At 32.5% G+C, this 25,409-nt stretch overlaps 1 protein-coding gene across 1 annotated transcript; it reads left to right on the forward strand.

The window, feature by feature from the left end:
- Positions 1–2: 2 nt before the first annotated feature.
- LOC127708196 (decapping and exoribonuclease protein-like) lies at positions 3–24,334 on the forward strand. The gene is made up of 7 exons (XM_052213046.1): positions 3–398; positions 1,800–2,026; positions 2,734–2,829; positions 5,035–5,152; positions 7,661–7,796; positions 8,376–8,470; positions 24,082–24,334. The coding sequence occupies exons 1-7, from the start codon at positions 22–24 to the stop codon at positions 24,215–24,217; spliced, it is 1,185 nt and encodes a 394-aa protein (XP_052069006.1). The 5' UTR covers positions 3–21; the 3' UTR covers positions 24,218–24,334.
- The last annotated feature ends 1,075 nt before the right edge of the window (positions 24,335–25,409 follow it).

Below are 25,409 nucleotides of genomic sequence, written 5' to 3' on the forward strand. Positions count from 1 at the left end.
ATTTGATTCCAAACCGCAACAATGAAACGAACAGTTAACTATAGGGAAAGAGAGAAGTTACAAGCAGACACAGAAACCGAAAATAAAAGCGTGTCATTTAGGACACATCCTACAATTAGATTTGACAGAAAGCCTCCTGTTTTTAGAAAACCAAACGAGATTGGAAACTATTCAGTTGATAAAAATCGACTCTTCAAACACAACAGATCAAACATGAAATATTTTATACCTCCTGGAAATTCAAATACTGTAAACTTTGACCTAACCATAGGATACAAAGAAATGATACGCAAAGATGAAAGTAGAAAAGAACATTTGGATTACATTCTTCATTGGATTTTATGCAACAAGTCAAAATTTCAACTTCAAACAAAAGATGGAATTAATCCGAACAATAGGTAGTTATAGAAAGACAGGTTATAACTTAAGAAATGTAGCTCTAATGGTCTTTGTGAAATTTCTTTGACAATGTGTGGACTATAACCAAATCAGTATCAATCCTAGGAACCATTCAATTTACAGTACCTCAGCTTGACAGGTTCATGTAACAATACTCCTTTTTCTAGTCCCAAATGCTAAATAGGTCCAAATGTCCTGAATCCTGTGTAATTTAATGCTTGTGCATAAATGGTTATTTGGCACAAATTGCCAATTAAGAGATAACTGTATTGTATTTGAAGCTTTGCGGACGTCCATTGGTAGTTTTACTGTCGCAAATTGAGTTTACCTGGCAACGCTTAGCGGAGACAGGTAAACAGATATTTACGAGAGTAAAACTACCGATGGACATCCGCAAAGCTTCAAATACAATACAGTTATCTCTATTCTAATGCAAAAGAAACAAATCATTCAATTTTAGTCATTATTTCATTGTAAAATTCCGTGAAATGATGTTATCTTCTTTGGCGCCTAAACTAGGTGACGTCATAGGTATGCTTCCAGCGTCAAACGTAAACACCGGGCGTTTCTAGCTTCTTGTCCACCTCAAAATGTAATAAAATTTGATAAAAAGAAGATTTCTAGGTGCAAAATTTTTTTTTTGCGTATATTTGGAGAAATTACATGTCAGTACATTCCAGAATTCAAAATGTCGGCTTCCTTTGTTACAGACAGGGAGATAGAGAATTTTATGCTTATTGTCATCCAATCAAAACCATTGATACAAAATAATTACATTAGAATTTGGATTCTTGTTTATTATGAATCAGGAAACAGATGATATAATGACAGAGCTCTGTTAAAAACTACTCCAACACCAGTTCATTTATAATTTACATATGAACTTTAATAATTAAAATGAAATACCTATACAGCCTCCTATACTTTCGAGTTTAAAGTAGAATTTAATCTGAGTTGGTACTTCCTGAAGAGCTCCCATGTTTGTTTTATTTATCTTCAAACTTTTTCCGTAATCATATACAAAGGAGTAAGTTCATGAAAGTGGTCCTAAGATTTTGATGTATTTTGATTCATGCCAAAATACTACAAATTTCACAAAGAAATAGTTGCAATATTAATATTAATAAAAAATAACCTCTTTTTGGCACATAACATTATAAATGTCAAATTAATGACACCTTAATTATGCATTATTTTTGTTGTAACGTCAATTTTGATCTAATATTGGTGGCTGTACATTATTTTGGATCTTTTACTTTAATACAGACTTGTCATTGTTGAATTTTAATATTTTTAGTGCAGATTTTTTCATGTTTTAAAAAGCAGCACTGCAAAGTGCATTCCTGTTTATAATAAATGTAAATAAATTATCTAACTGTACATTTCTACTATTATTTCAGAGATTTACATACAGATTTTATATGCTGGAGAGGGCTGTTAACAAAGTTGCTGTGTACTCCTTATGAAAACAGAGATGATTGGTTGATAGCAATCACCAAATATAACAATACAATATATATGTGTGAGTTTGAGACTGAACAAAGGAAGAAAAATAAAGCAGAAATGACAGAAAGACAGGATGAAATGAGTTGTTGGGGATGGAAATTTGAACAATATGTCACAGCAGGTATTACTAGATTTAAGGACTGTAGAACCTGCACAATATATCATCAGTTTTAAAAGTGTTAACCATAATATATGACAATGAGTAAACTACATATAACTACTTAGGAACAATTTACAAGGTTATAAGTACCATGAAAAAAAAAAATTCAAAATTCAGATGACCTTTGTCAAAAGTATACATTAACCTTATAACATTGTTATAATGATTCATGTTGGAAATATATCAAATTATTATTTTAAATATATATACTCAGATATATATCAATGAACCACACTATAAGAAATGATAATCATCTGACAACAGTTTGTAGACTGAATACAATATAGCTGAATCTTTAATATATTGTAGCTGAGAAGCTGATCAAGGAACAATGCATTACAAGTGGACAAATACTTATGGCAATGATTCTATAGAAAAAAACTTAGCTGACAATTGTTTATATTGATGTAAATCAATGAACATGAAAAGGAGTTCAAGGTCATGGACATCTAGCATGTGCTTAGCAGAATCTTCAAAGCATTAGGCATCTAGATTTTCTGCATTCTGAAATACATGCATAAAGCTTTGTACAAATAGTTTTAACTGTCTACACCACTGGCGTTAGGTTAGTACTTATTTCTTGCTTTCATAGATATTTACGCAATGTATAATTTCTGATATAATATTTAGATATTGTCTGCTTAAAGTTAATATTATCTATTTTGCAGATAAACCAGATGGCACCCCAGTTACAACAGAACCTGTTAACAACAATGAAGAATATTCTACAGTTGTTAGAAGTAGATTGGAGTCACATTCTTTAGGTAAAACATTATTACCAAATTTAAGCACTTTTGACTTCATTAAACTTTCAGCTAAAATATTCTCTTCCAGAATCACAGAGCCAATTCAAATCAAACTAACTTGAACATCTGTAGGTTCTTTTGAATTTAGGACACTTTAGATAGCTATTATGATCATGGTTTGAATCATCCTCATGGTGGGACATTTCAAGATGCAGCACACAAATTATGTGGCTGTCTTGAACCATGTCTTTTTACTATGTTCCTAGCAGCAAACAATCACTTCACATTTCTATGTTAATTTAGAGCTACAGATTTTTCAACATTTATTACAATGTTCACCATATTTCTGTATAATGTGTATTATCCAGAACTAAGGAACTACAAATTTTAGAGAAAGAATCTTTTAATTTGTCAGTTAGTGCACCATGTTTGGTGACAAAGGTCCACATTAAAAAAGGTAACCTTGACCTTTATTTTATGCCAGAAAGGTTTTGGTTAAGTTTTTCATTAAGGTCAAGATCTAAGGAACTATAGATAATAGAGCAATGATATTTTGTCAGTTGATGCAACCTCTTAAAAGGTCCACTCAATCGTGTGACCTTGACCTTGATTTTATGCATTATATAAAAGTTAAATTAAAAAAAAAAACTTAAATATTTTATACCTGTATCTTTAATAATTAGTACTGTTACGTATACATTATGTACAATATTGATTTAAGATTGATTGCAGATAGCTATTTTATCCTGAACTTCTTTCTTAAATATAATCCATTATAGCAATACCAAGCAGTTTAATATAGTTACCTTGGTGTACCTTGAGTTCACATCCTGAGGGGAATTATGCCCCTGGTGTGCTCTGATTCAAATTATCTTTGTTTACCAAATGCCCAGTTAAATACCTAATGTGGGAAAGTTTACAGTGTCTTGCAAATAATATTATATCTTTATCATGTAAATGTAAATACCAGTATGCAATTCGTCCCCTACAGCTACAAAACTTACTTTCTTCAATTGTCCTCCAAAGCTCAACAATGATGAGAGCTGTTTGTAATGATGTAAATTTAAAAACTGATAAATATGGAAAACCTGTCCCCAGCTGACAGCAATTTTTAAAATGTCAAAAGGATAATTTTAGTTGCAGAAAGAAATTCTCATGAGATTCCATAAGAACATGACTGTGACACATTACAGTCTTTAGTTCACCTGAGCCTGGTGAAAAGGGTAAGAAAATGAAATGTTTTCTTGGGTGATGAAAAGAAAAACATAATAATATTTGCAAAAATATTATTTAGTTACAAAAAAGTGACAATGTTATCCTTGTATTGAATATAAAAGAGCAAATATTTATCAAAATCGTCATAATTAGACATATTTTTATACTTTTCTTAACCACTTAGTCAATAAGCCAAACAAATATATACCGGGAAGTACTGTATTTTGATTATTCCTATTTAAAGAATTGTTAATTTTATTTCTTCATTCCATAAGTTTGAAATTTTTATATATTTTTTTTAATGGTTATTGACTTTGACAATGGGTTAAAATTGGATAGAAAGTTCTTGTTGGACCAACAAGTTTTTCATTATATTCCCATGGAAGCTAAGCACAAACAATGATTTTTGTGTTTTAATCAGTATTTTAGATACTGTAGTTTAATTTTGAAAAATGAAAAAGGACTTATCCAACATATATGGTTATTTTTAGATTGCAAAACCTATATTTTGATTCCCATTTATAGATTATTTTTTCCCTTGAATTGGTATAATTTTTTGTAAGTTTTTATCATCAGTTACAAAGTTAGTTTAACTGTTTAAATGATTCATTCTTGTTATATTTTTGGTGTTATAAGTGTTACAGAGTTATTCTTCTTTGAATCGGTTGTAATTTGATGACAGGACTGGTTCTATGTGAATAAAAGAAATTATGAAGGAAACATCCAAAAAATAACATAAAAGTTCACAAAAGATGTTTACAAGTATTACAAACAAATGCTAGCTTTCAAAATTAGCCTCCTCCCTCTAGGATTTTTTTTCTTTGTACAAATGTTTGTCATGAGATTATTTAAGTGTATTCACATCAAATTTTCTTTAAACAAGATAAAAGAAATATCACTTTCAGACAAAAAAAACAACAGGAAATTTAGATGCAGGTTGAACAGGGTTTGTTTACACATTGTTATTTGTTAATCTGTTTCAATGTTTTCTTTGTGTTCCTGTTTCAGTTTTCTCAGGGGAAGTAGATGCCATGGATACAACCTCGGGTTGTGAAGGCTGTAAATATGTGGAATTCAAAACAAACAGAGAAATAGAATACAATAGACAAAGACAAAACTTTCAAAGGTACAACAACTGCACCTAAAAAGATATTATAACTGTTAAATTTTAGTTGAACTTTATATTCATTAATATGTAATACATTCAAAAGTCTTGGATTAAAAGCATGTGCTGTATGAATATCTTTTTATTTTACCAATGCAATGAAGAAGTATGGGTATATAGATTTTGACCTGTCTGTCAGTCATTTGTGTTTCATGATGCTAAATTAAATACATGATATTGAATTGCAACCTTACTTGAATATATGGTCACTTGTGATGAGAGTAAATTCTCTAGTGATTTTGAGGTCAACATGTCAAAAGTCAAGGTCAAAGTTTACTATAATTATTGTGCAGAAAAGTGTTTTTCAAATGCTAAATCAAACATTAAGGTATGGTCTTTGAATCGACAACAGTTGAACTCCTGTTGTCTATTCAATCAACTCATCGATTCATCAAAATTTGAAAGAATTCCCAATTATCAGGAATAACACGATCGATAGCGATTGAATATCTACTGTTGAAGAAATTAACCCATCAAAAAGATAAAGAAGACACGATCGTTACGATTGAATATTAGCTGTCTATTCAATCAACTCATCAAAAGGATGAAGGAGATTCGATTGTTACGATTGAATATTAGCTGTCTATTCAATCAACTCAACTCATTAAAATGGAGAACCAATTGATAACAATTGAGCATCAGCTGTCGATTCAATCAACGCTTCAAATAATATGGAAGGCACACTCGTAATGATAAATGAGATCAATCACGATTCAACATCGGCTGTTAATTCAATCAACTCTTCAAAATAATATGGAAGACACTAACGTTACAATTGATACGATCGATCATGATTAAACATCAATATTCAATTAACTCTGCACTAATATGGAAGGCATGATCGTTAGGAATTGAGCTGATCGGTCATGATTGAACATCGGCTGTCCATTCAATCTACTCTTCACTAATATGGAAGGCATGATCATATCAATCGAAAAAAAATGGACATCAGCTGCCGATGCAATTAACTCTTCAATATAATATGAAAGGCTATTTAATTCATCCAACTCTTCAAATCAGTACAGAAACAGAAAAAAAAACGACTCAACTTTCTCATTCTATTTCATTTCAAGCAAGAAAACAATAGAAACGATTGAGTTGATCCACTGTGGCATGATCATATAGATTGAAAACGATTGATACAATCGTGCCCCTAGTAAATTGAAGTAAAATAATTGATTGAATTGAAATTAATATAGAAGTTACTATTGAACATCGGCTGTCTATTTATTTAACTCTTCACTTATATGGAAGGCACGATCAAAGCAATCAACAATCGAAGAATAAATTAACATCAGCTGTTGATGCAATTAACTTTTCATTATAATATGAAAGAATATTCAGTTCATCCAAATCTTCTCAAAACGACTCAACGATTACACTCTATTTCATTTGGAACAAGAAAGTTATAGAATGAATTGAGTTCATCAACTGTAGCTCGATCGTATCTTTTGAATACGATTGATTCGATTGTGCCCCTAGTAAATTGAAGTAATAGAATCGGTTGAGTCGATCAACTGTGGCATGATCGTATTGATTGAATTCGATCTTGCCCCTAGTGAATTGAAGTAATAGTATCGATTGAGTTGATCAACTATGGCACAATACATGATATATATGATACAATCGATCACGATTAAACATTGGCATTATAATGAAAGGAAGGTTCCTGTTGATTTTGAGGTCAATAACCCCAAAGGTCAAGGTCATAGTTACTAAAAATAGATTTATGTAGGACACTATTATTGTCCAAAGTAAACAGAAAAAAACTATACCATCAGGTCACTATTAAGTTTTTCCCCTTCATATCCAGGGGCATGGTGTATGTGAGCTTGCCAAGTAAAGGTCCTTTCATATGATAAGAAAGTAATGGATGAAATATGAGTTAGATTAGACAAAAGGTGTACAAAATAACAAAGTTCTGTACATTAAAATTTAGCAAGAAAATTTGGAGAAAAAAAATAATCCTTCAAAAAATTCAAATTTTGATACATATGCTCACAAAAAAAGATAAAACTCAAGCAATGGACATTGCATATTACATTTAAGTATATAAGGTACCCAGTAAGCATTTCAGTAGATATCCAGCCATTACTAGGCATGCACTGAAAATTGATTTTGCACAAAATTATTAAGATGAAAAGTACTGGGTACTTGCAGCCTTAAAATGATTTTTTTTATGTTAAAAAAAACTTTGCTGTACTTGTTAAAGAACTCCTCGATTAATTTCACAAAAAATCTTACTAGAAAAATTACTTGTAAGTCATGAAGATTTCAGTACTACTTACTATTGATCAACTTTAATTGTAAGATTTTTTTGTGAAAAGAGTTGCTGATTTGTGAAATGCTGAATATGCAACTTTGGAACTTGTAGGCACTGTTAATAACTCCTTCATGTTGCATTTTAAATTTAAATTAGCAATTTCTTCTGCTTCGATTGTTGTAAGTTTTTTAAAACTTATTTTCCAGGTTTAAGTTGATAAAATGGTGGGCGCAGAGTTACCTGGTTGGTATACCTAAAATAGTGTGTGGTTACAGAGATGACAATGGCATCGTTCACAGACTTGAAACAATCAATACACTGGATATACCTAATCAGTTACAGGTAAGAACTTTAGGAGGAAAGAATGACCTACTGTAAATTCAGAAATTATTGCGAATTTTGGAGAATAGACAAAAATGCAAGTTTCAGGAAAATCTGCATACAAATATATGTATCAGATATCAGAATACGATTTCTTGTTATTGGAATATTCACCGAGTCACATTATTTGCATTAATAATCAAGCCACCAAAGCATTATATTTTGTACAACATTGTTTCAAGTGATTCTGGCTTGCACTCTTAGAACTGAGTACAGACTGAGTCAGAAGTGGTGACATATATTTCATTAGAATATCCCACCACAGCATACCAATTAAGTATAGGGATATTCCACTCCCTCGCAACCTTTCAAAATGCTGAACTGAACTGAGAAGCATCTTAATCCAGTTACATGAAAAAATGTATGCCTCATATCTAATAAGCTATTACAGGTAGAGTTATTCTTTATTACTGGTATGAAGAGCTGAATACATGCATTGGTAATATTTATTGTCAGTTAGGAGGGGTTGGGGGGATTTGATTTTGATGACAAGAGTGTATTAATTAGAGGAGTTCAGTGATATTTATACTTTTTATACAGGGATTGAGAGATCCATGGAAACCAAATGTTTCCTTGAACTTCTTAGACCATCTTCTTGCATTCATCAAGGCCAATGTAACAGAAGATAATCCTAGGTAAGAAAATACAAACAATATGATATAAAATTACGTACAGAGATCATTACATACTTGGAATCAACTTGCTGTAATTATCACATATCTTAATTTAGCTTGTTCTATGCTTTTTATGTTGGTCCATTGTTGTCTTATTTGGACAAAAAATATATTGTTGTTTTGCTTTAATCTTATTTTTAAGTTGAAAGTTCAATAGGCATTATTTAAGTTCACATACTTTTAAAATTTATTGGTGAAAGATATACTCACATTACTTCTTATAATTCCATAATGCAATGGTATTTTAGGTTTTAGGAGTTTGTTTTAGATTATTTGGACTGAAAATTTCAGTGTAAATGATAATCATACTTTCCTTAATAGCTGAAAAGTCAGATAATAAATTGCAATGAATTACAGAGATTTGATTAACTTTTTCCAAAAATCTGGATATTTTACACAAGGTTAAAAGGTAAAATTTATCTAGGAATATACATACACAGGATTAAAATAATCAACATTTAGTAAAGAGTAAAACATATTTTTTTTTCATTAATCAGTGAAACTTTAATACCCTTCCACAATGTTGAATATTATAAAAATAAGGACAACCCATGGTAGCCATTCAGTTTATTACCATGTGATACTCTTCCTTCCAGGGTATTAGTAGTTAATAATTTTTAGAAACTGAATATGAGAAACTCCCATCAGCTGGAGACATAATTATGATTTAATTAATCATTTTAACGTGTATGTAGGACATATTTTTTTAGTACTATTTTCTTTATCAGTTTAATATTAAGATATTGACTCATTTATGAGAGCAACCCACATGGTATAAAGGTAAGAAGACAGTAAGATGAGTAATGTTAAGCTTCAAATTTAAGTTTCCAGCAGTATGAGAAGAGAATTTTATATAATGCTAACTTATTTTACTAAATAGCAAAGTTTCAAAGTGAATAGACTTCTGGCTATGTGCCAATAAGACCCTTTTGTTTTTAATGCTCTCAAATGTTTTATATCTTTGGCATATAGAAGTTATATTTAGGTTATTCCAGACACATGTTCTGTGCATTGAAATTATATCATTTGTTTTTTTTCCCTACCATTTGTTTATTACAGCTGATGGTGAAATACTAGTCTTTGAGGGTACCATCAGTTCAGTAGTAATTGCTTCAATAAGCATGATTTTAATAATACATTTACAGTTAATGAAATTATATCATTGTGCTTAAACTAACGTTTCAACAACAATTGTCAAAGTTGATCTGACATGGTTTTGACTGTTCTGTTAAAGACTTTTTGGTTTTAATGCTCTCAAACATTTTTGGCTTCCAAACTCTTGGTCATGAGTGTAGCTGGTGAATGTTTAATGAGAAACAAGTGTTGTTGTGTACCTGGTGAAGGTTTAGTGAGAAACAAGTGTTGGAATATTAATCACATCATTTAGGATTTATAGCCTTGGTCATATTGCTCTTCAACTGTTTCAGTTCTAATACATCCTTGGCTTTCAATATTCAGCTGTTGGCGTTCCTGATGAAGGTAAATCCAGAAAGTGCTTTGGACTCATGAAATTTATAAAGATTTGTTTTATTTTTTACAATGCATTATGATGTATACTGTTTATGCTTCTGTCTTTCTGTCAAATAAGCTTCTTCTTACTGTTTATTAGTTAGGTCATTACCAGGTTATTTCTAAAGCCCCTGTATGTATACCTCTGATACTGTCTATGAACTAGCCTACTACCAGACAGCATTGCATTGCTTCCTGAGAACATGTCTGTATATGTAAGGTAATAAACCTCTTACCAAGCAATATTTTTATTTTCCCTTAGTGGACATATCTATAGCCATCACATAGTCTTTTAACTAAAAGTATTCTGTTGCTCCCTTGGAAGACTTCTGCCTGTCAGCTATTCTATTACCAGACTTTTTGCTGATGCATTCTGGGTTTTCTTCTGACTGTCTGAAAAGTATTCTTTTGTTGGGCAATGTTTTGATGCTCCTTAAGTATATATGTAATTGTTAACTATCATATTACCAGGTCCTGTTCTAAGGCTGTCTTGGTCTCTCTCTCTGTTAACTAACATAATAATAGCAATGTTATTCTTCCTGATTGTTAACAAATTTAGCCTGTTTCTTTGATATTTTTGCTACTCCTTGTTTGACTTCTAACTTTCTATGTAAAATAGTCTATTGAAAGGCTTTGCCTGATTGGGTTATGCTCCCCAAGTTCAGTTTTGACCATCTGTCAACAACTCTTTTACCTGGATGTGTTTTGATGCTCATAAGTTAGTCCTTTGGCCTTCTGTCAACTAGCTTAGAACTAAATTATCTCCTTATGCTGATCCAGGGTGTTTGATGACTCCTAGAGTTAGGGAATTAAATATATCGGCATTAAAAGATTTACAAATAAGTCAATTTGATTGAAAATCGTCAATTGACTCCTCATAGAAGTTATTGACCTATTTGCTTATTTTATAGAGTTTAATATCCAGTTATGAAATGATTTATAACCTTATGCTATAACTTTTTGACCTACGAACACTAGAAAGCAATTTACATCGTTAAAGCTAACAAAGAAACCCCAAAGGAATCAATTTGTGATATAGAAATCAAACATTAGTCATGTTTAATTATATTATGTTGATTTACAGACAATGCAATCATTAAACATAATAATCACCTATTATTGAAAGTAAGTAGACAAAAAGGGGAAAACCAAGGTGAGTACTAGAGGAAAATAAGAACCTCTTGATTGGATAAAGTTTAATTTTTGATTTGATGTGTTCAGAATTCTTTATTAAGCTTTATGGTATGATAAACAGAATATGATAAAAAAATTATACTGTTCTGAAATGGAACATTAAATAGACTTCTGGCTTACTGTCATTGATCCTATTACCAGACCATATTCATTTACACCCTTTCTAGACTTATATCTATAGTCTATTAGCCTGTCATATTCTGTTGCTCCCTGTGTCGATCAGCTTCTCTGTCACCACTTCCTAACAGTTTTGATTATTCATTTACTAGTTTTTTACCAGGATGTGGTATAATGCTCTGTGTTTAGTTCTTTGACCGTCTATTAACTAGCTTATAAATAGAAAAAGAGACGGAAGATATCAAAGATACCAAAATATTATAATGCTAATCTAGGAGGAGCATCTGATTATCAATCAACCTGTTTCATGGGTTACATAGTAGAATAATCTGTTCAAGTCATGTCAGGAAAGGGTGAACTCCTTATTCTGTCTGTCTCCTATTCTTTTACCATGTCATTTTCTGTGGTTTTATGGGCTGACTTTTGACTGCCAGTCGACTAGCTTTTTGCAAAGCAATGTATTGGTGTACCCTGGGTAGAATGATTACTCTGTCCACTAGCCTATTGCAAGGTTATGTTACGGGATACTTTAGTTAGACGGCTGAATGTTTGTGCACTAGCCTATTGCAAGGCCATGTTCTTATGTTCCCTTTGAGGGTTCTGACTGTCAACCGTCCTATCACAAGGCCATATCATGGTGTTCCAAGTCTAGACTGCTGACTGTCAACCATCCTATCACAAGGCCATATCATGGTGTTCCAAGTCTAGACTGCTGACTGTCAACCATCCTATCACAAGGCCATAGCATGGTGTTCCAAGTCTAGACTGCTGACTGTCAACCATCCTATCACAAGGCCATATCATGGTGTACCAAGTCTAGACTGCTGACTGTCAACCATCCTATCACAAGGCCATATCATGGTGTTCCTAGTCTAGACTGCTGACTGTCAACCATCCTATCACAAGGCCATATCATGGTGTTCCAAGTCTAGACTGCTGACTGTCAACCATCCTATCACAAGGCCATATCATGGTGTTCCTAGTCTAGACTGCTGACTGTCAACCATCCTATCACAAGGCCATATCATGGTGTTCCAAGTCTAGACTGCTGACTGTCAACCATCCTATCACAAGGCCGTATCATGGTGTTCCTAGTCTAGACTGCTGACTGTCAACCATCCTATCACAAGGCCACTGCTGACTGTCAACCATCCTATCACAAGGCCATATCATGGTGTACCATGGCTAGACTGCTGACTGTCAACCATCCTATCACAAGGCCATAGCATGGTGTTCCAAGTCTAGACTGCTGACTGTCAACCATCCTATCACAAAGCCATATCATGGTGTACCAAGTCTAGACTGCTGACTCAACCATCCTATCACAAGGCCATATCATGGTGTACCAAGTCTAGACTGCTGACTGTCAACCATCCTATCACAAGGCCATTCCATAGTGTTTCAAGTCTAGACTGCTGACTCTGTTCACTAACCTTTGCAAGGCCATGTTCTGTTGTATCCTATGTAGACTGCTGACTGTCTGTCCTCTAGTCTAGTGGAATGCCATCATGACATGTAATGATGTGTCATGAGAAACACGAACCCTACCAAAATCGAAGTGTGATCACATATGCTCCTGAAGCATGTGTCACCCTTCATGTTGTCATGTAAGTATAACCTCGCTGATAAGTCTAATTCGTTGATGTCACATTCGAGGACAGAATTGTGGTTACTAAAATTGGAGCATTTCCATCGTCTGTTAAACAGATATTCCATAACAGCCAACCAACTTGTCATGGCGTCTGTATACTTTTAACTTCATCACTTCGAACCCTTGGTTTAGTAGCTTCCTATTGAATAGCAACCATCTATCAATGATATAATGAAAAGAAATGCAAGCTCTCGAATATTGTATCAACTAGGAGATATATACTCCATATGCAGGCGCTGCTGGATTGTTGCACAATTTGAGAGCTGAAATCTCTTTTGTCACAAAATTTGGTTCTCAACTGACCTACGTCGTCGATTTCTGATTATAAGTCAAGATATGAGACAGACTTAACTGTATCTGTTGAAGTCTAGATTTTAAGTTCAATGGGATTGATGTGTTCAACATAGTCACCAAGCTATGAATTATTTAGTGATATGACATATGAGTGACAAAATTATTAAATTCATTCCATATTACAAAGCACAAAGTATGTTTTTACAGATCAGAAAAATAATAATACGTTACAACCCATCACTGTCAATCTGTTGACCAAATACAGAGGCATTCTGTTGAGTAGTAAAAGGTAAAACTGTGACGAAAATATTTGTTTGACAAAAGGACAAAGGAACAGACCGAAATGATGATTGAAATATAGCCCGCACTTTAAGAGTGAGAATATTATAATTATCAGCATTACAATATCTACAAATTAATCAATATGATTGATGAACACTAACAGTACCAATTTTATTGCACCAGATGCACATTTCGACAATTAATTTCACTTCATTTTTTTTTTGTCGAGCCTGCGACTTTTGTCGCAGAAAGCTCGACATAGGGATAGCGATCCGGCGGCGGCGGCGGCGGCGGCGTTAGCTAACTTCTTAAAAGCTTTATATTTTAGAAGATGGAAGACCTGGATGCTTCATACTTTGTATATGGATGCCTCATGTTACGAAGTTTCCGTCAGTCACATGTCCAATGTCCTTGACCTCATTTTCATGGTTCAGTGACTACTTGAAAAAAAAGTTCAGATTTTTTGTAATGTTAAATTCTCTCTTATTATAAGTAATAGGATAACTATATTTGGTATGTGCGTACCTTGCAAGGTCCTCATGCCCGTCAGACAGTTTTCACTTGACCTCGACCTCATTTCATGGATCAGTGAACAAGGTTAAGTTTTCGTGGTCAAGTCCATATCTCAGATACTATAAGCAATAGGTCTAGTATATTCGGTGTATGGAAGGACTGTAATGTGTACATGTCCAACTGGCAGGTGTCATCTGACCTTGACCTCATTTTCATGGTTCAGTGGTTATAGTTAAGTTTTTGTGTTTTGGTCTGTTTTTCTTATACTGTATGCAATAGGTCTACTATATTTGGTGTATGGAATGATTGTAAGGTGTACATGTCTAGCTGGCAGGTGTCATCTGACCTTGACCTCATTTTCATGGTTCAGTGGTCAAAGTTAAGTTTTTGAGTTTTGGTCTTTCTTTCTAATACTGCATGCAATAGGTCAGCTGTATTTGGTGTATGGAATGAGTGTAAGGTGTACATGTCTAGCTGGCAGGTGTCATCTTACCTTGACCTCATTTTCATGGTTCAGTGGTCAAAGTTAAGTTTTTGAGTTTTGGTCTTTTTTTCTAATACTATATGCAATAGTTCAACTATATTTGGTGTATGGAAATATTTTATGATCTATATGTCAGTCACGCAGGTTTTATTTGACCTTGACCTCATTTTCAAGGTTCATTGCTCAGTGTTAAGTTTTTGTGTTTTCGTCTGTTTTTCTTAAACTATAAGCAATAGGTCAACTATATTTGTTGTATGGAAGAATTGTTAGCTGTACATGCCTGCCTAGCATGGTTCATCTGACCTTGACCTCATTTTCATGGTTCATTGGTTAATGTTTAGTTTACTTGGTTAATGTTAAGTTTATGTGACAGTTGTAATAAAGCTTTATATTTAGGACTATCAACATAATATCAATGATTAGTAAAGAAGGCGAGACATTTCAGCGTGTGCACTCTTGTTTTTTTTGAAATTCAGTAATTCTAAAGTCCAAAAGTAATACAAACGTTGGGGAGCTAATTAACATTGTCAAGTGGAACTGTCAATTGGCTCCTTTTACGTGTAATTGCCCTTATATGACAATATTATACTCGTTTTGTGGTTTTTGCATTTTTCTTGAAAACTAGAATAGATAGTCAGAAACTTTAAACAGCAGAAATTATCAGCATAATACGATCTAGAAATGAATAAAATAACTGAAATCTTCAATCTACCCTTAAATAGAATTATTGAACCACTTGCTCATTGTGTTTAGTTTTAATGTTTAGTAATTATATGATTTATAACCTTATGTTAGAACTGTCTGACCTACAAACAATAGAAGGCAATTTACATCATTAATGCAAAAGATCAAAGCACTGAAGTATTAATTTTGTAATATGGAAATCAAACATTAATTTTAAATTATTGTATTATGATGATTTACAGTACAATACAATCATTAAACATGATAATCACCGATAATTGTATATGAATAAATAGGGTAGAAAATATGAAGCTCTAGTTTAAAGAGAATTACAATAAATTTTTATTGTATTTGTTCATTGTTCTGTATTAATCAGTATGGAAGGATAAACAAAATATGACAAAAATTTTATGCTGTCCTGAAATGTAATTAAAAGTACAATATTTCCAAATTTTTACAAACAGTATATGTCATTTAGTACGTTTCAAACTAAATTATGTTATCAGAAAGATGGTGAAGAATTGATATTGAGCATCAACTGCCACAGAGTACATTCATATAAGGACCGGAACATGTCAATGTGATATGAATTTGAATCCTTCTTTTACACTATACTGACACACAAAGTCACATTGTTAACACGCTAGTTCACAAGGCAATATACCGTCACCTTATTCTTTATTCTTACTCAAATCTTTGGATGGATCCGGATGGAAATCCAACCCACGACCTCCCGAAACAATGAAGAGACAAAAGGTGGATTAGCAGAGATAAAAGTAGATGATTGAATTGAATTTGAAAACAAAATTAATAGTATTGGCTTTTATATTATAATACTAAACTAAAAGAACAAAAAAGCAAGTTGGTTCACCATGCTTTTTCCTTGCTACATAGCGTATGTTTGTAAACGAAAATATTAGCCAAATCCAATGAAAGTCAACTTTGCCTGAGTGAGTTGGTACCTTAACGGAGAATTTAAAAAGCGGATGTTATAAATCATATCAGTATCAAAGCATTGACTACTGAGCTGATGATACCCTTGTGGTCTAGCAGTCCATTAGAAGAGGTATCGACCCAGTGCTATTACATGAAAATAACACTTTATAAATTAGTTTTATTCGGATCTATTTTCTGTATTATTTACCTACGTCAGATACTCTCAAAGCCACAAAAAAAACACAATTAGCATACACCTCAAAAAACAGCTCAATACTAAACTATGTTAATGAAATGGAAAAGAGAGAGATATTTGGTTGATTGAAATTATGCATGTAAATGTATGGTTATGAATTGCACAATTATATACAGAATGTATGCATTTATTTGGTTTGTAAAGAATTTTGCTGGCTTTTAAGTTGTGTATTGATAAAGAAAAAGTAAAAATATTGATAACAAAATACCGATATTATGTTACAATATCCCTGATATTGCCTCTAGTGTCCTAGAACTGACCTCTGATGCAAATTATTCCTAATGGCCCATTAATAAGATAACTTACTATTTAATGTTTTCACTGAATCCAATATTTTTTAAAACCCTTCAGTACATTTTGGATTGTCACTTAACCAAACGCTTTGTGTTATATTAGTTAATGTTGGTGATGATTTATTCCATTAATTTTCATTGATCATTATTCTGTCCTCCAATTAATCAGATTTTCGTAATTTACACCCGGGATCTGTAATGTCATGAAAAATGCAACAGAGTTTTTTTAATATCGAATAGACATATTACAAACTAGTCTTGTTTGTACCATATTAGATATTACTGAACGACTGTGTATAACTTACAAGGTTAAAAAAGGTATACAACAAATTTATTTAATTCCATAGTAAATCACTTCTTTTGTGGTTGACAACTGAAACTGAATAGCTGATTAGCTGATGCTTGCAAATTTGTATATAAACAGAATGCCAATAGATTAGGGAGAAGGTATGATAAAGGCACTTTTTCAACCCTTTGAATTAAAAAAAAAAGTGTATCATCAAGCTATCTAATAGCATGCTTCAGATTTTCACATGACATTAGTAGTCGATCAGTTATCAGTAATTCTATGTATGAATAATGTGTTACATACTTGGGTTTTGGCTTCTAACTTCTTTTTTTTTTACTGAAAACTGCAAAAAGTATCAAAATAGCCTCATTTTGATGTCTTGTAATTTTTATTTGAAATGAGCCAAAACTTTAGCCAAAACGATATTCTGCTAAAAGATGGTTTATACAAAGATGTTAATTTGTGTAAACCATGTTTTGGGGAAAGTCCTTTGCTCATATCTGATTTTGCTAAAAACTACGTGTAGGTCATATATGACGGGACAGTGACATCAAAAACTGATTTGCTTTGTATAATTGTTAAGATTATATCAGCGTATTTATTTATCAATTTACTATCATAATTTTAAAACGTATAAAGATTTTTTTTATTTCTTTGACTAAATATTGGCTTTCATCATATCTCCCCCTTAATCCAAAATACAAAATGATATTAGATACTTACCAATAATCAGATGTTTTCAAAGATTGTAAAATAAAATAACAATGATATGGAATTATGATTTTTTACATTTATCTTGTTATAGTCCGAGTTTTCTTTTAATTATATTGAACAAACTCTATCAGACTTATAATATGCATCATCGAACACATCATTATATAGTTACAGCTTTAGTTGGATAACTTTCATCCTCATTGAAGTAGTAAATTAAGCTTATATAGCTATTTATTTTAGAAATAACTAATTCCTACAATCTTACTTTTTGGGTTGTATAAGTTTACATAAATTAACTCACTTCTTGGTGACCTGTAGGTGGTGCCATTTATCTTGAAAGCATGCATAATAACTAGTTCCATGGGTAAATGGGATAGTTTAGGAATGATTTATTATGAAAATTATCGGAACTTTTTCAGGAAAATATTCCTTGAACCCTCAAGTAAATAAGAAAACTTCAGTTCTTTCCTATATAAAAAATGAAGATCTACAGATAACAAATTACGATACACAGAATAAAATATCTGTGTTGCTTAGTGCAGGTTGTTTTCTATATTGTTGACTGCTGGTTGTTTTTTTGTATTATTGGGTGCTGGTTGATTTTCTATATTGTTGAGTGTAGGTTGTTTTTCTATGTTGTTGACTGCAGGATGTTTTCTGTATTGTTGAGTGCCGGTTGTTTATCGATATTGCTGAGTTCATGTTGTTTTCTTTATTGTTGAATTCAGGTTGTTTTGAATATTGTTGAGTGCATGTTGTTTCTATATTGTTGAGTACATGTTTTTTTTCTATATTGTTGAGTACATAATGTTTTCTATATTGTTGAGTACATGTTGTTTTCTATATTGTTGAGTATATGTTGTTTATCTTTTTTATTGTTTAGTGTAGGTTGTTTTCTTTATTGTTGAGTGTACGTTTTTTTCTTTATTATTGAGTGCATGTTGTTTTCTATATTGTTGAGTGCACGTTTTCTATATTGTTGAGTGCAGGTAGTTTTCTGTATTGTTTACTGCAGGTTGTTTTATATATTGGTCAATTCAGGTTGTTTTCTACATTGTTGAGTGCATGTTGTTTTCTATATTGTTAAGTGCATGTTGTTTTCTATTTTGTTGATAGCAGTTTGTTTTCTATATTGTTGAGTGCAGGATGTGTTTTATGTTGTTGAGTGATATTTTCTATATTGTTGATAGCATGGAGTTTTCTATATTGTTGAGTAAATGTTGTTTTCTATATCGCTGACGGTGGTTGTTTGCTATATTGTTGAGTGCAGGGTGTTTCCTATATGGTTTAGTGCATGTTGGGTTTTTTTTATTGTTAAGTGCAGGTTGTTTTCTTTATTGTTGAGTACAGGTTGTTTTCTTTATTGTTGAGTGCACGTTGTTTTCTATATTGTTGAGTGCATGTTGTTTTCTATATTGTTGAGTGCATGATGTTTTCTATATTGTTGAATGCAGGTAGTGTTCTATATTGTATATTGCAGTATGTTTTCTATATTGTTTACTGCAAAAGATACCAGAAAAGTCCCTTTTCTGTTAGTTTTTGTTTTCTTTACTTAAAGAATTATAACATATCTTTGATAACAAATACTGCCACACACAGTTCATATCTTTTAAATAAAATTGCAAAATGTCTTCTGACCATTATCTATGAGATAAAAATGAATGCTTTTCCTTCTGGTAATGTGTAGAGGTCTGGTTGATAGTGATGCTCGTGTTTTATGAAAATGCAGAAGAGAATTTATATGATTTTGTATATTTCTTATTCTTCAGCATGAAATTTTATGGTTACTATATATAGTCTAACGTTTGATTTTGTTAGATTTTATGGACTTCCCCCTGACAGGGGCCCTGTTTAGCTCACCTGTCCGTCTTCGTCGTCGTCCGGTAACTTTTACAAAAATCATCTCCTCTGAAACTACTTGGCCAAATTTAACCAAACTTAGCCACAATTAATATTGGGGTATCTTGTTCAAAAAATGTGTCCGATGACCCCGCCTGTTAACCAAGATGGCCGACATGGCTAAAAATAGAGCAAAGGGGTAAAATGCAAGTTTTGGCTATTATCTTGAAAACCTCTACGAATAGAGCATCTTCGCTAGCCAAGGGTTACGATCCACTTAAATTCCCTCCTCTCCACCCTTGGCAGATTAAGCCAACATTTGTGATAACAATGTTGCGCCATCTATCGATAGATTAAAGTCACGCTCATTCCGAATACATTATTCTTGACCAATGGTAGCACTTGAACTCTTCAATTTGGAGGTAAAAACACGGTAGCGTCTAGATTCTACACACTTGGTAAAGCAGGAAACGAAAATATACGTTGACATTCATGCATTTGTGCAAGAAACATACACAGGAACTTCTATTAATTGATTAAAACATTCAAATTGTCACTAAATATAGTCGTATGTTTAGGGATGTAAAGACTTGTTGCACAATAAGCACGTGGCAATTGTTTACATACACTTTCTACATTTACACGTGATCATGTTAAAGGCGCTTTTTGATTGGATGCAGCGAGTTTCGACTGCAACCAAAGAAAATCATTACCTTGTGTCTCCGAAATTCTACCTCAATCCGCAAAGGGTGGAGAGGAGGGAAGTGGATCGTAACCCTTGGCTAGCGAAGATGCGAATAGAGAAAATCTGACAGGGGCAAAAATGTTGAGAATGTTGATACCTATCTACTGTCTATTTACGTCAAAACTGTCAGACGACTTCTTATTAGAGTAATAGCCCTTAAATGACAAATTTTCTCTTTTTTTTCATTTTTGTCTATTATTGTGAAAACTATAATAGATACAGTGAAAGTTGTATTTGGAAAAATGAACAACAAGACACGATCTACAATAAGTTTAACATTGCTGAAATCACCAGACGACTCCTTTTTGGAGTCATTGCTCGTTAATGACGATTTTACCATATTTTGTTTTGCGTTTTTGCCTTATATCGTAAGAACTTAATAACTTTAGAAGATAGAAAAAAACTTTAAATAGCAAAAATTATCAACAAGTCAGGATCTACTTATAAGTCAACAATGACCAAAATCGTCAGTTGACTCCTTATTGAAGTTATTGTTCTTGAATGATGATTTTTCCCAATTTTTTATGCATTTTTGCCTATTATTTTGAAAACTATAATTGACAGATAGAAACTTGTTTTATTGCAAAAGTTATCATCAAGACAAGATCTACAAATATGTCAACATGACTGGAATTGTACGTTAACTCTTTATAGAGTTATTGCCCTTTCATGATGATTTTTACCAAAACATGGCCAGTTTGTGTACTAAAATTCCGTTATTTACACATCGTTTCCATGTTATTGTATTTTATCTATAAAAAAAGTGTGATTTTCCAGTTTTCGGACAATAACTCAAAAATGCTTTAAGCAGTTTTCATGAAACTTTAGTGACTGCTTTATATCTATTGAAATAAGCTCCCTGCAGTTATGTCCCGCCTTGACGGAGTCAAAAAGCGGGACATAGGAATGCTGTTTCCGGCGGCGGCGGCGGCGTCGTCGTCGACAATGTATTAGTTTGTGATTAGGTCTAGTTTATGGGGAACCACTAGTGGTAGGTCAATTATATTTGATATGCAGTTGTATAAGCATTGGCATATCTCATTTCCATGGAGATTATTTGGCCCCGCCCACTCATTCATGGTCTATTGACTTTGAAACTTTGGCCTAGTTTTCATGTATAAGTTTGTGATTAGGTCAGTTTAAGGGGGACCGTTAGTGGTAGGCCAATGTTAATTGGTATGCAGTTGTATAAGCATTAGCACATCTCATTTCAATGGAGAATATTTGGCCCCGCCCCCTCAATCATGGTCTATTGACTTTGAAACTTTTGCTTAGTTTACATATGTATTTGTTTGTGATTAGGTCCGTTTAAGATGAACCACTAATGTTAAGTCAATGATATTTTGTATGTAAATGTATTGGCATTTGCAAGTTTCATTTCCATGGAGATTATATAACCGCACCCCCTCATTATGGTTCATTGACTTTGAAACTTTTACATAGTTTACAAGTTAATGTTTGTGTTTAGGTTTGTTTAAAGGGAACGACTTATGAAAAGTCAATGGTATTTGGTATGCAGTTGTATAAGAATTGGCACATCTCATTTCCATGGAGATTGTTTAGCCCTGTACCTTCAGTCATGGTTCATTGACTTTGAATATTTGCATACTTACATGTTAAAATATTGCTATTTTAATTTCAACATTTGCATTATCAAGATAACAAATAGGCGAGAAATATCTCTGTGTTAACAGTTTATGTTTTTTTTTTATAAATTTCTGATTTGACATTGAGGAGTATTGGAACTTTATTCGTTGAAAAAGCGACGAACATCCATGCGCTTATGGCGCAGCTCTTTATTCTGTGCATGTACTGATTTTGTGTCATTAATGTATACCCCATATCCTTTGTTTTTCTATTCTATTGTTGAAGATGCAGGTGAACGACACAGGCTCTTTAGAGCCTCTAGTTTAATTCACATTAGAGTTCGGTATGGTTGTTAATATTTTCTTGTGCTATTTTCTATTTCAATTGTAAGTACTTGTTTAACTAAATGTGGCGTATTGAATTATTGTAGGATTAACCATGTATCTTGACAAGGGACAACTGACCTTATTTTCATTGTTTAATGATTGTTGTTATATCCCCACTCTATAAGTGTGGTCTATATTGCAATCACTTGTCCTCATGTCCGTTCATCTAACACATAGTTTCTCAGATATCATTAAACTGACCGACTTTATATTTGGTCAGCAAGTAAACAGTAATGAGTTTTATCGTGTGGGGACTTTTTGGATGTGTCAGACAACTTCCTGTTTATCGATACTTTAAATATTTTAATATGTCGATTGATCTTCGTGACAATTTTCTAAAAGTCTGAACAGATAAATTTCATATTATGTTATCAGCATCATAACAAGGGATTGTAGTTGATTGCATTTGTAAACAAATACTTCGGCCTTAGTGTTTCTCTCAACCTATACCAGTTTATTAAAAATTATGACGCAATTGCAATCAAACATTTATCAAACTAATAAACTGATCAGATGTTTTGCCAAACTGCTCAAGGAGAGCATCAGTCTAGTCATCAGTGATTGTAGAACAAGTCCAAAAAAGCATACTTACAGTCCTTAGGTTTGATTTCCATGACATCTTTACTATCGTTGTCCAGCTTAATTTCTTACTAAGTCATACGAAAGGTAAGATGGTCACTTTTAAACTCTGTAATTGCCAAAATGCTTTCGAACTGTCTTTTAAAACATATCATCTATCTTTATTAGAAACAGGCCTGAATTTGAATTAAATCCTGTAATATTCAGTTAAACATACTAATATCAATCCCCCTTTGTAAAAGATTGGATAATCTCACACTGAAGCTTGAATTAAACATATGTTCAGTTAATACTAGTAGTACATTCTGAAAGAGGGTTGCGGCTTTTGAGCCAAGAGTTCCAAGTAGTAAAGTTGAAGTAATCCGTTCGGTAGTTTTACAGACGTCATCACGAGTTGGTTGACCGTTATGGCATAACTTTGACACAAGTGACCACGGATATGTTCCAATTGCAACCTCAATCCCGTGCTGTTTTCCTCAATTGTGGCATCATGGAATGACTCACTACCGAATTTGTATTTACCATGAGTAACACGACGGATGGCACTAGTGGAGTAGGATCTGCCTCGTTTGATGTGTTTGAGCATTTGATTTTGCCATTTTGTAAAGGACTTTCCGTTTTGAATTTCAATTGGAGTTCGGTATTTTTATTATTTTACTTTTTACCCTTCCAGAGCACCTGAGTAACCCCCAATTTTTGATGGTGTTCGTATTGCTTATTCTTTAGTTTTCTATGCATTATTTGGAAATTTATTTGTCTTTTGTTGGTCTTTCGTATTTTTCGATGGCTTTGTTTTTCTCAGACTATGAATTTTGAATATCATCTTTGTATCTTCCTTCTCTTTTTTTTTCTTTATATATATATATAAAGTTGAGAAACAGTTATCTAAAATAAATCCGAAAAAAAGATAAAAAAAGATATTTTCTGCAAAAGTACGCATACAAATTTGACAAGGATTTTGGGTTATTGCCGATTTACACTTCATGAAAACATATTTAAGCTAAAATAATTTCAATGAAATTTTTACATTTTAAGATTATTGAGCACAAACATATTTAGAAGGAATAGTATAAAAGATCAATTTTGACACTTCTATAGCAATTCAAAAATTAATTTAATGAAACAATTTGCTATTGTGTCAAAATTTTAATGAATTGCGATAGTTTGAATGGTTCTTTAACAGTTATGTCACAGTTACTTATAAGAGATATTTTTTGTAGGTCAGTATACCTTATGAGCTGGCAACCGGGACGTGATATACAACTACACAAACAGCCTCCTATTTCAGAAAAATATCAGTTTTTACCAGACTGGTACATAACCAATTCACAAGAAGAGGAACCACATAAGAAATAAATGAAGATGGCAGACGCAAGTTCTGAAAAAAGTAATTCAACAAAATTGTCCAATTCTGTTGATAAAAAAATGACGTTTGGGAAATAAATTTTATCAAATAAAGAGGTTTTTTTTTAATGAGATTGTTTTATATTATGAAAATGGTTGTATTTGTTTTCTTACTACAAAATAAACAAATGCAAACAGTTTTTTCTTCAGTAAAGTTTTCAAGATTTAAGATTGGCAATGCCCGGAAAGAAAGTCAGATTTTTGTTCCAAGTTTACTAAATTAAAAGGCAAGATATTGGCCGTAACGTAACGTAAGAGAAACAAGCCTCTGAAATTCTTTGATATGTTATTTTTTCAGTAAAGGCATCATACATGTTGTTTTCATCACAGACATATATATATACATTAAATAATCTGATGTTCAGTAGTTGTCGTTTGTTGATGTGGTTCATAAGTGTTTCTCCTTTCGATTTTTGTATATAGATTCGACCGTTTGTTATCCCATTTGAATGGTTTTACACTAGTAATTTTTGGGGCCCTTTAATGCTTGCTGTTCGGTGTGAGCCGAGGCTCCGTGTTGAAGACCGTACTTTGACCTATAATGGTTTACTTTTATAAATTTTGACTTGGATGGAGAGTTGTCTCATTGGGACTCATACCACATCTTCTTATATCTATATATTAACCATTGATAACTATTTACAAGCGGTCAAATATCTTTTTAATTGTGACTTTGCTTGTATGTTTTATAATCTCTCTCCCTACTGTAGTTCATAAAAAAGCAGACCCAATTGTAGCTGTATCATCAATCCAGACTGTCAAATTATTCAAAACTGTAATTGGAGAGAAATTGAGATAATTCGATATATTTTCTCTATCATATCTATAAAAAAAGAAGTTGATAACCAATCTGTAATCTATAATCGAATTTCTGCCAATCAAGGTACACCTTCAAACACTCGGAGGATTATGTCAATCCACAAAATCAATATGTTAAACAACTATCACCACTTGATGGATATACATATGAAAGTTTCCACCACCATTATGTTGAAAATCCTCGCGAATTTATTTGAAATGATAGAATCTTTCGGTAGTAAAAAGACTTAAAAGTTCTTTAAATACAAAAGTAATTGATTGTATGACCATTTGTGCCCAAGCAAGCTACTAATATAAAGATTTATAAGCAGCTAGAAATTAGAGT

This window comes from Mytilus californianus, unplaced genomic scaffold (genome assembly GCF_021869535.1).
Source record: "Mytilus californianus isolate M0D057914Y unplaced genomic scaffold, xbMytCali1.0.p SCAF_7, whole genome shotgun sequence".
Lineage (NCBI taxonomy): Eukaryota > Metazoa > Mollusca > Bivalvia > Mytilida > Mytilidae > Mytilus > Mytilus californianus.